This window comes from Peromyscus maniculatus, chromosome 4 (assembly GCF_049852395.1).
Source record: "Peromyscus maniculatus bairdii isolate BWxNUB_F1_BW_parent chromosome 4, HU_Pman_BW_mat_3.1, whole genome shotgun sequence".
Lineage (NCBI taxonomy): Eukaryota > Metazoa > Chordata > Mammalia > Rodentia > Cricetidae > Peromyscus > Peromyscus maniculatus.
The window spans coordinates 13133119-13148886 of NC_134855.1; the positions used below are offsets into that span (position 1 = coordinate 13133119).

Genomic DNA, 15768 nt, shown 5'->3' on the forward strand with positions numbered 1-15768 from the left:
TCCTGGGTCCCCTTACCTTCTCCCCACCCTAACTTCCCTCCAGCTCATGGGCTTCCTCCCCCCAGCTACTCATTCCCCGTATAGCTCTGCTGTGTCTCCCTCCCTCCCTCCTCCCTTCCTCTCTGTGTATTTCTGTTTCTCTCATGGCCTGGTCCAGTCTGCTGGCCACGCTCAATCTACTTCTTTCTCTCACTGTTCTGGACTCTCCCAGGACCACATGTGGAGCTTGGCAGGAGATCCTCCCTCCAGCACCTTCCTGCTGGGGGACGTCTACCGAGGTAGGGGGGACGTCTACCGAGGTAGGGGTGACCTGCAACCCTTCTGCCCTGGAAGGCTGGCCAGCAGTGGGAACCCAGCTGAGTTAGAAGGAATGGTCTTGGGGTCTTGAGGGCAGGGGAGGTCAGTCTGCCACAACTCTTGTTTGATTTTGTGCAGCTGGGAAGGGTCATGGCCTGGAGATAATCTCCCACCCCAGAGAATGGGATCAACGGTGACCTCTGCTTGTACCGTGGTCTTCTTCATAGTGTGCTAGTGTCCGGTCCAAAGGAAACTCCAGCTCCCCAAACCTCAAAATGGAGTCCGAATGGCCAGAAATGAGCTCAGCCTGGCGTACAGGAGGATTTCTGCTGGATAAAAGCCAGCGTTCCTCAGGATCCTCAGGAACCTGTGAAACTGCTTCCCACTTACCGAAAGGAGTCATTTCCCTTATCTCTGGCTAAAGGGACATACAATTCTCCCATTAACATGGGCCTGTGGTGCCTATCAGCTTATCAAAGTCCATTCTAGCCTCCAGGCTCCTTCCGGCCCTACTCACAAATCCTTGTTGTACACCTCAAGGCCCCCCTCGAGCTGATAGGCTCCCTTCTCCCAGATGCCCATTCTTATTACCTTGGAGATCTTCCCCTCTTGCTTCTCTCTACTTTCCCCGAGACAGCTTTGGCGGTTTGGAACAGACCTTTCCCTTTTCTACCCACAGGGCTGCCATTTGGTTTTACCACGCCCCTCACACACACCAGGAGAGACAAACTACTCAGAGAAATTTCCAGGACCGCTGTGAAACTGACAGCGTGGTGTGGGATGGGGTACGGTGGGATGAGCTGTGGGGTGGGGTGGACCACTCCTGCCTGCGTGGTGGGAGAAGGGAGCCTACATTTATGCTAGCATCACCAGGACCCTGCCCTCGAGTCCCTGGATGTGAGCTGTGCCCTCGGGGACACAGCCTCCCACCTCTCCTTGACCTGAGCAGTGACGTGCTAGGGTCAACAACAACTCCTACAGTGCTGACCAGCCACCGGGCCCAGCCTCCGGCCACCACCCCTATCCAAAGTCCTGGAGACCGTGCTGTCCTCTGGCCTCAGGACAGCTCTGAAACTGCCAGGGTCAGCCTCAGAGTGTGAGCCTGGCCCAGCCACCGCCCTCAGGGCTGTATTAAGCAGGTGTCCCTCCCTCACCACCCCTGAGACTGGGACTCAGAAAAAGACTTGGGCCGCGTTCCTCCTTCCTTCTCTCCACTCAGCCTGTCACCCTGTCTAGTGAGCACAGCTTGACCTCAGTTTGTTGGGACAGGCGGCATCTGGAGGGACCAGGTAGCTCCCCTCCCTGTCTCACGATCCCACACTGTTCCAGGGAAGCCTCAAGCTGGTGGGACCAGGAACCAGCCCGCCCTCAAGGCATAGACTGAGACCTGTGGCAACAGAGGCCAGTCAGAGTCCCTGCCACCTCCTCTGAAAGGTCTCACTCGGGCCAGTCAGAGTCCCCGCCACCTTCTCTGAAAGGTCCCACTCAGGCCGGCGGCAAAGCAGCTCTTCTTCGGTCAGCCATGTGGGGCCTCTCCCCTCCATTTTTCCTGTTTCCCAAGCCCCTCTAAGCCAGGCCTGGGTCTTAGGTGTTTCTGGGTCCCCAGCAGCTACCTTGTATACAGTAGGTGCTCAGTAAGTGTACTTGAGAGACAAGCTGGCAGCAAGGCAGATAGCTGGACAGCTCCATGTGAGTAAGAGTGCAAGCATCCCCAGTTGTGAATTCCAGCACCCAGTACCCCTGCCCCTTCCTGACTGGGCGCTACAATGTGCTGAGTAGGGCTGCGGGCAAAATCTCCGTCCTTCTACCCCAGTTGGGGCAGAAGTGGGGGCCATCTGGTCCCAGAACCTCTTTTGATTCTTTGGACATCCAGAGGTTTCAAAACATAACTGCTTCTTCCTGGATTCACTAGAGGCGTCTACTTCTGCCTGGAATGGGCACAATGTCCTGGGTACAGGCAGACTGAGGGCAGCTGCTTGACCTCTTCCATGGCTCGTGGACTCAGGTATTCCCAGAAGCCAGAGGGTGGTAGGAATCTGAAGCGGGGAGGGATCTAGAGAACAGGATGTGGGGGGCAGCCCCTGCGATGTGAGCACAGACTCCTTGCTGGCTTCCTTGGACAGTGAACTTTCTGTCTGGTCCCAGGAGTGAGCAAGCTGGGGCTGGAGACACATACTTGTGCCAAGATGACCTCACCAGGGGCCTCAGTTCAAGGAAGGATGATCTGCCCATGCAGCCAGCTCATTCAGGGGATGGGGAACCAGGGTGGGCAAGCATGGGAAGACAGAATGCCAGGGGTCACCACAGCAATATGGAGACGCCTGAGCTAGTGACGAGGAAGGAACCGTGAGAGGGGGAGGTCACCGAGAGCTAGGCTCGGGTTTCACAGCCCTGCTGGGCTGGCCAGCCAGGAGAACTGCCCACTTGGCAGCTGCTCCAGCGGGGCTGGCCAGGAAGCTGGGGTAGTGGGCGGTGCATTCCTGCCCCAGTTGTAGGCGCAGACATTGGGCCAGCAGCAAGGGAGTGGGTGGCCCTGATCAGCTAGACCCAGATGCAGCTTGGGAAAGAAGGGAGGGGCAGTGTCCTGGCAGCCCCTTCATGGGCAGGGTTGGAACTGGCTGCTGGCTAGCTGGGACCTCTCCTTGCCTCTGACTGAAGGGACCATGGAATAGGTGGGAAGACCGTGGGTGACGTGGGGTTGCAGGAGGGGGCCCCCTTATGGGAGGGTTCTGCAGAGTGCCTTGCCCCCCGGGCTCCCTTCTACCCTGTTGCAGCCTTCAAAGAGGGCCCTGTGCCTGAGACCTCAGGCCTATGACTGGGCTCTCATTCCATGTGTCCTATGCCCTGATCCTTAGGAAGCCGAGGGAGAGAGCTGCAGGGGCTAGAGGTCAGGTTAATGAAACAGCTGTTCTGAAGGAGGAGCAGGCTGGGGGCCTGGCTGCCCCACCCCCCACCCCTGCCGTGACTGGCTGGGCTGCCAGGGAAGGGGCACGTGGCAGCTCCCCAGGCCAGCAGCATTGGCATTCTGGAGAGGAGGGAGGTGCCTCTGGCAGGTGTGTGGTACCTTGTGTGGTGTCCTAAGGTGGAGGTACTGCCTGGCCTTGCAGAGCCTCGACTGGGTCCATATCATGCTGACTTTCCCTTGCTAGGACCCTCTCAGGAGCTTCTGGAAAACTAAAGACATTCAAAGACTAAGGTATGTATAGACTCCTGCCAAGGGGAATGTCTTTCCGTCTCACCCACGGAAGCCACAGAGACCGGCAGCTGTCACCATAGGGATGGGAATGACCTGAGAGGCTGTAAGGCCAAGGACAGCTCCTGCCCGCAAATCCAACCACTCCCCACCCTGGAGGCCTGTCAGCATAGACTGCTGGGCCCGACCCTTGGAGTGGGGTGCTGAGGTGAGCGGCTTGGCTCTGACTCACTCTGTCTCCTGCTGTGTCCAGTGAGGGATCAGGAGTGTTCACAGATGGCGTACAGTGCCATAGTGGGTTCCGTGTTGGGAACCAGGAACATTTGGCTTCTGGATCATACCGCCCTTTGCTCAGTGCAGCCACACACCCTAGGAAGTCTTTCATTGCCTCAGTCTCTTCCCCCTGAAAAAGAGACAAGTCATGAGCCTCAGGTCATTCTGTGGGAGTGAGTGAATGCACAGAGCCTGTCACCCACACCTGATGATGGAGTGACTTTCTCAGTTAACTGGCCGCTTGGTAGCAGTCACTAATATAGGGAAGCTGGCTTCACCCACTCCAGCACTCTGGGTCACAGCCAAAGCCTTTGCTTTTCCTGCTCATCCCAGGAAAAAGTACAAGAAACACCTTGGGGACACCCTTCCTTCGCTGTGCTGGGCAGGGATCCACTCCCCAGGAGGTGCCCTGGGTACCACTATTCTTGGTACACTCTTATCATTACCTTTTGGTGGATAGCAAGGTGGGGGGAGGCTTCCTGAAGGAAAGGCTTTTGATGAGCCCTTAAGGGTAGTTGGAAAGACTGTGGATGGAACAGAGAGAAGTGAGACCTGTTAAGCCAGGATCTGAGTCCCATCTGAAAACTAGATGCCGGGGCGGCGGGGGAGGGGAGGTCTAGACACCCCAATCTCTATTAGCTTCTGTTGGGAGCCACTGAAGGAGCAATGGCCTATGTGGGCTTGAGAAGGGACTGTCCTGGGGGGTTGTACTAAGAAGGGCCTTATCTGGGTGTACTGCTGGCACCAGGTTGGGGCTATTAACCCCTCTGCCTCCTCCACAGAGCTACCCACCTCTGCCTGGTTCTCCCTGTGTGCAGGTGACCTCACACATTCCTATCAGTGCAGTCATGGCCCCTCTGGGGCTGTGGTGTTTCCTCACAACCCTAATCCATCAGTTCTAGGGCCTTTCTCTAGCTCAGACCAGCACAGGGACCTCAACATGACCAGGAAGCTGGTGATAAACTTTCACCAGGCCCTGGATGTTCTCACCTCTATATCATGCCTTCTGGTCCCTAATGCTCCTGTGAGGACACTCAGTGCCCCTCTGAGGGCTCTTTCTTATGCCTAGCCTACACAGTGTAAAGGAATATTCCACAACAGTCCTCATGTGCCCTTCCTCTCTGGATAAACCCTCTTCCTTAGATATTTGGGATATCTGCCAGCTGTGTCAACCCCACTTCTCTGGCATCCACACCCTACCCAGAGCTGTCTCCCCTGAGCCCCGCTAGAGCCTGCTGTGATCCACCCCTTGATACATCAATGCTGAATGAGTGAGTGAGTGAGTGAATGGGTGAATGAATGAGTGAGTGAATGGGTGAGTGAGTAAGTGGGTGAGTGAATGGGTAAGTGAGTGAGTGGGTGAGTGAATAGGTAAGTGAATGGGTGAGTGAGTGGGTGAGTGAGTGAATAGGTGAGTTAATGGGTGAATGAATGAGTGAGTGAATGGGTGGGTGAGTGAGTGAATGGGTGAATGAGTGAGTGAGTGAATGAGCGAGTGAATGAATGAGCGAGTGAATAGGTGAGTGGATGAGTGAGTGAATGAGTAGGTGAATGAGTGAGTGAATGAGTGAGTAGATGAGTGAGTGGATGAGTGAGTGAATAGGTGAGTGAATGAGTAGGTGAATGAGTGAGTGGATGAGTGAGTGAATGAATGAGTGGATGAGGGAGTGAATACTTATCACAGGGAAGCAGCCGAAAGGCCATGGATGTAATATGGGAGCCTCAGTTACACGGACACGCACTTAGTCCAACCCCTACCGTGTCTGCACCGCACCCCACCCAGCCTGACTCTTTTGTTGGCTCCCCAAGGTACAGAAGCCCTGAGTCCCCATGGCTTTGCTGAGCCGAGGAGCCCTGCGTGTAGCTGCCACCTCTTCTCAAGGGAGATCTGCCCGGAACCTGGGTCTACAGCCCCTAGCCAGGGAGGCCCGGTCCACCACCGAGAAGAATGTCCCGTACCAGCGGACCCTGAAGGAGGAGGCACAAGGTTCCTCGGCGGTGCCTCGAGGACCAAGCCAGCCTCTGCCCAGCACGGCTGATGTTGTGGTCATTGGCGGGGGCAGCTTGGGATGCCAGACCCTGTACCACTTGGCCAAGCTGGGTGTTAGCCAAGCAGTGCTGCTGGAGAGAGAGCGGCTGACCTCTGGGACCACCTGGCACACAGCAGGTGGGAGCCCGGGTGCTGGTGGGTGGGTGGACACCGTGCGGGGGGGGGGGTCAGTCTGGGAGGAGCAACAGAGTTGGAGAGCAAAGATGTATGGTTGGGGTGTGCTAGGGAGAGTGGTAGGCGCTGCCTCTGGCCCTCTGGGTAGGGGTGAAGCTAGGTCCAGGTAGCTGTCTGTACCAAGAGCAAAAGCCCCTTCCCCAGAAAAAGCCATCAGGTAGAGGCATGCCTACTGGAGGATGGATGGACCAGTGTGATAGGAATTGCACCTTCTGTGGAACTCTCCTAACTGACCTTGTGCACAACCATTAAGCACCCACGGTTTGCATGTCCTCAACTCCTTTTTAAAAAATAATTTATTAGCCGGGCGGTGGTGGCACACGCCTTTAATCCCAGCACTCGGGAGGCAGAGCCAGGCGGATCTCTGTGAGTTCGAGGCCAGCCTGGGCTACCAAGTGAGCTCCAGGAAAGGTGCAAAGCTACGCAGAGAAACCCTGTCTCAAAAAAAAAATAATAATTTATTTTTATTTTATATGTATTGGTGTTTTGCCCACATGTGTATTTGTGTGAGTGTACCAGATCCCCTGGGACTGGAGTCACAGACAGTTGTGAGCTGCAATGTGGGTGCTGGGAATTGAACCTGGATCCTCTGGAAGAGCAGTCAGTGCTCTTAACCTCTGAGCCATCTCTCCAGCCCCAGTCCTCAGCCCTGGTGCACAGCAGCCAATTAGATGTGGTGTGGACAGCTGCTCTCAAGAAGTCACCATGAGGCTGCTGAACTTGGAGCGTGGAGGGCTGGTACAGTCTGGCAGCGTATAGTATATTGCCTCTAAGCCAGTGCTTCTCAACCTGTGGGTCGTGATCCCTTTGGGGGGTGGTCTTTAATCTACATTGTGATTCATAACAGTAGAGAAATTATGGTTATGAAGTAACAATGAAATAATTTTGTGGTTGGGGGCACCACAACATGAGGAACTGTATTAAAGGGTCCCAGCGTTTGGAAGGTTGAGAACCATTGCTCTAGGCCCTCACCCCATCTCCCAAGGCCAGGCCCAGCTGGGCTGTCAAGCTCTGCCCCTCCATGTCACACCAGCCTCATTTCTAGCCTCTGCCATTCAGCCTCTGCTATTGAAAGTAGCAATCTTCAGAAGACTGGAATATCTGGGTCCAGTCAGTTTTCTGTCTCACGTTCACCTGCTCTGTGACTTTGAACTCAACTATTTGGTGTCTATGAATTTTACCTATAACCTCTCAAAGTCAGATTTAGTGGCCTAGGCCTATCATGACAGGAAGAGGAACTGAAGGAACTGAAGGAACTGAAGTTCATTCTTGACTACACAGCAGTGTGAGGCTGGCCGAGGCCTCTCAAGAGCTGCTGAGGATGCTTGAGGTCACCCTAGACTAGACTCTGTACCAGGCCTGGCACATAGATGGCACTTGTGAATGGAAGCCCTTGATATTGTCACTTGGAGCTGCCCCAGAACGGCCCTAACCTCCAACTGTGGCAGGCCATGTCCCACTCAACCTCCCTGGGCTCCCCATTGCTGCCCATTATTTGACTGGAAGAAGTGGGTGTGACTGCACCTTGCGGGAGACTGATGGTGCCCTGTTCTTGCCAGGCTTATTGTGGCAGCTGCGGCCCAGTGATGTGGAGGTAGAGCTTCTGGCCCACACAAGGCAAGTGGTGAGCCATGATCTGGAGGAGGAGACTGGGATGCATACAGGCTGGATCCAGAATGGTGGCCTCTTCATCGCCTCTAACCGGCAGCGCCTGGATGAGTACAAGAGACTCATGTCGGTGGGTATGCTCCTAGGTTTTGCTGGGCATGCTCTCTGCAGGGGCTCAGGTCGGTGGGTATGTTCCTAGGGAAAGCTGGGCATGCTCTCTGCAGGGGGCTCAGGTCGGTGGGTATGCTCCTAGTCTGGGCATGCTCTCTGCAGGGGCTCAGGTCGGTGACCATATTCCCTAGGGTGAAAGGTGGGGTGTGTGCCTTTTGGGAGCTCACATAGATGCTGTATTATTTGTGGGGGTACAGCGAGGTGAAGGAGGCCCCAGCAGAAAGTGCGTGCAGTAATCCCTTGGCACTGGAAACAAGGGCCTACAGATCTGGGTTCAAACCCTATGGCTGCTCTTTGCTGGCTAGGCTACCTGGATGGAGAGGCATGACTACCCTCTTCATTCAAAATTCCCAGGGAGTATGGAGGATGGGGCTCAGTTGGTAGAGTGCTTGCTTAGTGTGCACAAAGCCCTGGGTTTCACCCACAACTCTGAATGAAACATGTGGTGGCTCACCTGCTCTTCGACCTTGAATTCAGACCTATTCAGAGTTACTGAGTTTTACCTATGAAGTTATCCAAACCCTGGCATAGTGGTGCATGCCTCTTACTACAACAGAAAGATCAGGAGTTTACGGTCATCCTTTATTGGTGAAATCATTAAGGCAACTCCACGTAGTTAAAAGGGAGGTTTATTTTGTGGGGTAACTCACAAATGAAAGGATAGGTAACAGGGTCTGGGGAAGATGCAGCACAGTCCGGGGGTGTTCTCTGGAGAACTCTGCTCAGTCTACCTCCAGCGTCCAGGGTCCAGGAACCAAGAGAGCTGGCACATCCAGATCTCGGGTCTTCAGGGTCCTCTCGGCCTACCTTGTAGGTGTGACAGTTGCTGAAGCCTCAATGGGGGTTGGAACTTCCAGATCAAAGCTGGAATGGCTACCCACTACATCTCCCCCTTTTGTCTAAATAAGAAGGTTCTAACCTAATGCAAGACTATATACAAAGGAATGGTTATCAAATTTTGTCAGGGAGTAATGAGGGATAATGACCTAGATAAGATGGAACTACCACCAATGTGAACAATATCAAGCAAGAAACACATACTAAAATCCAGAGAAGTCTAGAGCGTAGGTAAATGGTGTGTTACAAAGATCATTCCAAAAAGTGTCCTATTCTAAAAACCTGAATCTGATACTTAATATGTTCTATCTAAGATAATATATATATATATATATATATATATATATATATATGTATATATATACTAAGTTGTAACTATAACTGCTAGTCTTCAATCCCATCAAAGACATGAGAAGAAATATAATGGTACCTGAGAAATGGAAGATGGATGCAAACAACTTTCGGGAATCTTGCAAGAGTAGACTGAGACAGCTGGCAGTCTGGACAATCACCTAATGTTTCTCAGCATTATTGGTGCATTCAAACTGGTTACATGCCTAGAGTATCTGACAGACCATTTTCAGAAGCAGGAATTCTGAAAGACTATCTTATCCTGTCTTGGCAGAGTTCAGAAGTCACTTTTCCTTGTGTCCTGCTTGTCCAGAAGGACAGCACTCATATTGTCAGCAGTTGAGGCAGGGGCAGTTCTTTGCCCAATAGGCCATTTTGTGCCAAGAAGACAACTTCCAAATGGCAATGTCTTCCAAATGCCCAATGTTCTCTTGGGATCAAATTGGTGCTGTCAGGAGCAATTGTGTCTCACGTCAACAGAATTCTAAGTTATTTAAATGCCATATTCTCTAGGTCTATGAAGTGTTTGAAGATTACCTGTCCATCTGACCTATGTATCTGTAAATCTGGATAACCTAACTAATGTAACTATAGAGATGACAAGCATAGGTGACTATAAATCTAAAAGTCTTATCTACCTAAATAACCTAAGGACTAAGGCTTCATGTAAACAAGGTAAACAGTCTATAAGCAAATGTATGGTAAAGGATGATGACTTCAAAATTGTGACAATACACAAGATATTTATAACAGAGGTAGGAATGTATAGTGCGATACACAATATGACAATAATCTTAAATATATATCAATATACAGAATATCCTAAACAGAAGTAGAACATACATACAGTATGACAGATATAAATTTACATTTGTATCAATATATAAATATTTCAAATAAGAGTAGAAATATATGTACATTATAACAATAAAGTTCTGTATTTGTATCAATATACAAATTATCTTAAACAGGAATATAAAAATAGTTTGTATCAACATATAAGAATCTATAACAGTGCAAATTACAGTGCAAATTATCTAAGGCTGCTATTTTACTAAATTTGTTTACTAATATATACAATAATCTACCATAATATCTTATACCTATCCATTCCATTTCTTCTTTTCCCTTTTTTTAGACATTTTTCTTTTCTTAAGGAGAATACTGAGTTTAATAGTTTCTTCCAACCCCAACCCTATAACCATCATCCATAACCCTGAGAAATATGAAACCTTAGGGAGAAGGGTCGTTGTTTTCTTAGAATTGCTTCCTGCTGTTTAGGGGGTGATGGTATCTCTGTTGGGTACTGTAAGAAAGCTCAGATAGTTAAATCTCAGTTAGACTAACTGTAGATTCTGCAGCAAGTCTCAGAGTAATGGGTAAGATTGTCTGAAATTCTGACAAGAAGTGTAGTATGATGATGATTACCATGGCATCATTCTAGATTGGGTAGAGTTGTTGTTGTTGGGGCCCCATCTTCCTTCTGGAGACTTTGGAGATTGCTATTGGAAAAACTTATTTTTTTATCAAAATGGAAAGGTTGGATTTAAAGATGACATGACATGTAAGAAAGGATTCCGAGAAATCAAGAGTAAGCATGGAGAGAATTAGAGTCTTGAAGACAATGGTCCCTTTTTATTGGTTTTCTTCTGTCCCATATCAGAGGGCTCTTCTGATATGGGACTGAAGAATCTCTCAACCTTTTCTTTTAGCAATATACTTGGGTTTAGAGAAAGAGTGAGCCAATTCTATCTCCAAAGCCAGCTTGGTTTATAATTGAATTGGAACCACAATTTTTCTAGATTGATAGAGATATAGATGTTAGACAGTGAGATTTTATCCTGTGTAGATTGGTACCAATAGATTCTTCCTTTCTGCTGTAAAGATCCGGATATCCAAGGCCTTATGAGTTTTGGAAGATGGGTATTTCCATTATCCTGGAAAGACAAAAACAGAACCCTACCCCAACCTTTGATTGTTAAATTTTTCTTATAACTTGTAGAGATGTCACATTGGTGGATGATCTTTTACTTCTCTTCATCAAGGGGTTTTTCCTGTTCAAATCAAATTTTTATTAATTTTGTTGGTATCCATAGCTTTTCTTCTCCTGCCAAAACAAAAGCAAAACCCCTTCCCCAACATAGGATGTAACCAGGTTTCCATTCTGAGGTCAATACATCTTTGAAATAAACCAGTTGGTTTAGCTCAGGAGTTTTGTCTGTCGTCCAATGTCTCTCCGCAGCTGTTGTTCCTTTCTCATCAGCATTGAGAAAATTCAAGGTTAATAAAGCACTATGCAATCTATTTCTAGGAGTCATTGTTACCTGTTGCTGTTTATTTATCATATCCTTTAAAAGTTTGATTAGATCTTTCTATGACTGCTTGGCCTGTGGGATTGTGTGGTATACCTGTAACATGCTTTATATTGTAATGAGCAAAGAACTGTCTCATTTTATTGGAGACATATGCTGGGGTATTGTCAGTCTTAATTTGTACAGGTATTCCCGTGATGACCATGACTTCTAATAGGTGTGTAATCATAGAATCAGCCTTTTCAGAACTCAAAGGAGTTGCCCACGGAAATCCTGAATAGGTGTCAATGGTATGGTGTACATACTTTAATCTTCCAAATTCTGCAAAATGAAACACATCCATCTGCCAAATTTCATTTCTTTGTATACCTTTTGGATTACTCCCTGCAGGTAATGGAGTTTGGTTATAGAAGGAACAAGTAGGACATTTTTCACAATATCCTTAGCTTGTTGCCAAGTGATGGAGAAATTCTTCTTCAAACCTTTGCTATTTACATGGCGTTTCTTATGAAATTCTGAGGCTTCTAGCACATTACCTATTAGTAACTGATCAATCTCATCATTACCTTGTGCTAGAGGTCCTGGCAGACCTGTATGGGATCTGATAGGTGTTATATATATAGGATGTTCCCTTTTTCTGATGATTTCCTGCAATTGTATGAATAATGAAGTTAATTCTGTATTATCAGGAATAAATTCAGCAGTTTCAATATGTAAAACAACTCTCTCCACATATTGAGAGTCAGTGACGATATTGTGGGGTTCTGTGAAGTCTATCAGTACCATAAAAATGGCATATAGCTCTGGCTATATAGTTTGTGACCAGCCTGGGCTACACAGGACGCTGTCTCAAAATATATATATATATTGTTAGAGAATCTCATTACTAGTCAGGTGGAACCCTGCTAAATAGGTCATCACCTCCACTTGATTGGCTGCCCTTGGTCCAATTAAATATGGGACATGATCTGTTTGACAGTGCCACCAAGGCAGGATCATGTTGGTGTTTCTTGGAGAAAAACCTGGAAACCTAATCCCAGTCTTAGACCCAAACTATGAGACTGAGGGTCATTTTCATTTTATTTTATTATGACACACTAAGCAATTTGTAGCTCGTTCTTGTTTAAGTTCTTAATCAACCACACAAATTTCCATCAGTCCATTTCTGGGAGTGTATGTTCAGTCCCCCCAACCCCATCACAAAGCGGCACTGGAGCAGATGCTAGAGCCAAAGGGGTGTGGCTCCAGAGCCTGCCTCTGCACTGGCTCCACCCCTTCACCCTCTTGCTAGAGCTGACCCAAGGGGTCCTCTGGGCATGGAGACCTGCTCAGACTTCTAGAGGCGGCAGGGTTGGGGTTGGACCTGGGGCCCCGGGTTGGGTGAGTGGCCTGAAGACCTGCTTTCCATGGGCTCAGGTACTTTCTTCTCGGTCCCTCTAGTTAGGCAAGGCCTATGGTGTGGAGTCCCATGTGCTGAGCCCAGCAGAGACCAAGGATCTGTATCCGCTGATGAATGTGGACGACCTCTATGGGACCCTGTATGTGCCACAGGATGGTACCATGGACCCCGCTGGCACCTGCACTACCCTCACCCGGGCAGCAGTGGCTCGAGGAGCTAAGGTACCCATCACTACCAGCTCTGAATCTTTGCTTTGAGCCCATCCGCTTTCCCTACAAATCCTGAGGCCTGAGAACAGGCTCCATCCTTGGCCTGATATGTGGTCCTAGACCAGTTCGGAGCTCTTAGCCTTTGGGTCCATTCTGTTCAGATATCTGCATTCCCAACCCCCTTCACTCAAGGATCCTACTCTGTCACAGAGGAAATCTCTGGATCCATTCTTATCATTTGGTCTTCATTTGCCTCAACCCTACACTTATTGTAGAAAAGTTATAATGATAAACAGGGCCTGGGGGATATGGCTCACTGGATTAAAGCACTTGATGTACAAGCATGAGGCCTTCGTTTGTATCTCCAACACTCATGTGGTAGGTGGCTGTAACCTCAGTGCTGGGTTTCCTGTCCCAAGACAGAGGAGGGCACCCGTGTGCCTCCAAATGTGCCCGCAGCTATCTTTCTTCACTCATGCAGTCCAGGCCCAGCCTAGGGAATGGTGCTGCCTGCAGTGGGCTGGGTCAATGAACAGTCAAGACAGTTCTCCACAGACACATCCACAGCCAACCTGATCTAGATACTGCCTCAGTTAAGACTCTTCCAAGCTGATTCTAGGTGTTTCGAATTGACAGTTAAAACTAACCAGCACACTTCGTGCACCTGTACACACCCATATACACGCAGACACCACATATAACACACCCACCCACACCCAGACACCACTCATAGCACATGCACACACAAAAAGACAAGTAGGAAGCAAAAAGGAAGTAAAAAAGTCTGGCAGTAATGTGGGCATTTTAGTGTGTTTCTCTCTGTTTCCATGAAGGCATAAACAGAAACATCATTTCATGACTTAAAAACAAACAAAAAACCAAAGTGATGTATAAACATTTTTCCATTCCTCAAATGAATCTCACTGAAAAATAGTCAGCTGTCCTCTCCTCTTCTGAGTGAGTGCCCTCACCCCTCCCACACCCCTCCCACACCCCTCCCACATCTGTACAAGTTTTCCAACTAAAGAAGTGGGTTCTGCTTTCTTGTGATGTGGCTTCCATTTCTCTGATCAAATGAGAGAAATACAATCAGAAAGTGTCCCTCACAGAAGCAGCATCCCCTGGTTCCATTCAGTAGGTTGGGGGTGGAGGTCAGGTCTTCAGAAATCTCCACGTGGTTTTAGGTGCTGTTTTTCTCCACCTCAGGTCATTGAAAACTGCCCAGTGACTGGCATCCGTGTGCGGACGGATGACTTCGGAGTGCGGCGGGTGGCAGCGGTGGAGACAGAGCATGGCTCCATCCAGACGCCCTGCGTGGTCAACTGTGCAGGTGGAATGGTGTTCCTCTGACTCTCTCCCCCCGCCCCCCAGCTCTGGTCCTACCTCTTTCTGGGGTGGGAAGTCAGACAGGCAAGAATGCTGAGAAATGTCCTGAGTTGCTCTCCATTCTGTCCCCAGGAGTGTGGGCAAGCACCGTGGGTCAGATGGCTGGAGTGAAGGTCCCCCTGGTGGCCATGCACCATGCTTACGTTGTCACTGAGCGCATTGAGGGGATCCAGGTAAGCGATGGCACCAGGTTCTCTGCCATGAGGTCAAGGACTTTGCTCTAAGACCCAGCCTGGGCACAGACAAATGGCACGGTCCTCAGGCTTAGGCACCTCTCCCGTGCGATGGAGACCTCTGGGTGCTAGCAGACTTACAGGAGTTGGCACAGTGAATTTGATGGTGTGGGCCACCTTGGACATCAGGGCCTGGCTTCCTGATCTCTCTAGTCTGGGAGCCAGGGCTTTGTTCCAGGCCGTGCCTGTCTCAGAGGACACTGGTTCCTGGCTCTCAGTACCTCTCTGAAAGCCTCTGCTGAGGGAAGCCCAGACCTGGTGTGCCTGCAGGCACCTGGACTAAAATGCCTCTTGCTCCCTCTCCTTGCTTGTCCTACTCAGCTCTTCTCTCCTGTGCTGGTGGCTGGTAGTTTTCTGACACCTTGTCACTGACCACCCTGCTTCCCTCCACCAATCATCTGAGCCCATCTTTCTCTCCCCCCCTCCATCACTCCTTCTAAACCCACTGCATCCATCCTCTCCTCTTTCTCCCCCTGTATCCCCCATGCATCCATCCTCCTCTCCTCTTTCTCCCCCCGTATCCCCATCCATCCTCCTCTCTTCTTTCTTTTCCCTGTATCCCCATCCATCCTCCTCTCCTCTTTCTCCCTGTATCCCCCATGCATCCATCCTCTCTTCTTTATCCCCTTGTATCCCCATCCATCCTTCTCTCCTCTTTCTCCCCTGTATCCCCCATCCATCTTCCTCTCCTCTTTCTCCCCTGTATCCCCCGTGCATCCATCCTCTTTTCACACCTTTATCCCCTTATTGATCTCTCTCCCATCTATTTATCTCTCCATTTATTTCTTTCCTTCTATCCTTTTTGCTACCCCGCCCTTCATTCTTCCTCAGTGTTTTCTTCCATCTACCCTGCCCTTTACCCATCTACTTAGTATCCATCCATCCATTCCCATCCCTTATTCTTCATTGCCTTCCATCCATCTGTCCATCCATGAGCCGTCCTTCCTTCTCCCCATTTACCTTTCCCTTCTCTGATTCTCCTATCATCCATCTGCTTGCTAATTCTTCTTTACAGTGGGAATCTAACCCTCTCTCCAGCCACCACTGACTGGAGGGACTTCATGTTTCTAATCCAGGAGGTGGGACTAAAACAGAGAAAGACCCAGTTTTTGCATGAAAAGAAAAGGGGGATCCTGTAGACAAGCAAAGGAGCAACCCCCAAAGAAGCTGCAAAAGATTCTGGAAGGGACCCCCACACACAGAGGTTCCAGGGCTCTGAAATTAGTGCAAGGTAGATCCTGTCCCAGTGGACCATACCCAAAGACACTCAACTGA

General features: G+C 49.7%; 1 protein-coding gene across 3 annotated transcripts in view; it reads left to right on the top strand.

The window, feature by feature from the left end:
• The first annotated feature begins 1458 nt into the window (after positions 1 to 1458).
• The window catches only part of Sardh (sarcosine dehydrogenase), a 65579-nt gene continuing 51269 nt past the window's right edge, over positions 1459 to 15768 (top strand). The window contains exons 1-8 of one of the 3 annotated variants that reach the window (XM_076569152.1): positions 1459 to 1586; positions 2210 to 2302; positions 3447 to 3493; positions 5573 to 5930; positions 7547 to 7725; positions 12707 to 12886; positions 14081 to 14204; positions 14333 to 14433. In XM_076569152.1, the coding sequence (XP_076425267.1) occupies positions 5594 to 5930; positions 7547 to 7725; positions 12707 to 12886; positions 14081 to 14204; positions 14333 to 14433 (921 nt within the window). In that variant the 5' untranslated portion in view covers positions 1459 to 1586; positions 2210 to 2302; positions 3447 to 3493; positions 5573 to 5593. Of the gene's footprint in view, positions 1587 to 2209; positions 2303 to 2794; positions 2970 to 3152; positions 3351 to 3446; positions 3494 to 5572; positions 5931 to 7546; positions 7726 to 12706; positions 12887 to 14080; positions 14205 to 14332; positions 14434 to 15768 lie in introns of those variants that run through there. The other 2 variants (XM_006993113.4, XM_076569151.1) reach the window with 2 other exon arrangements.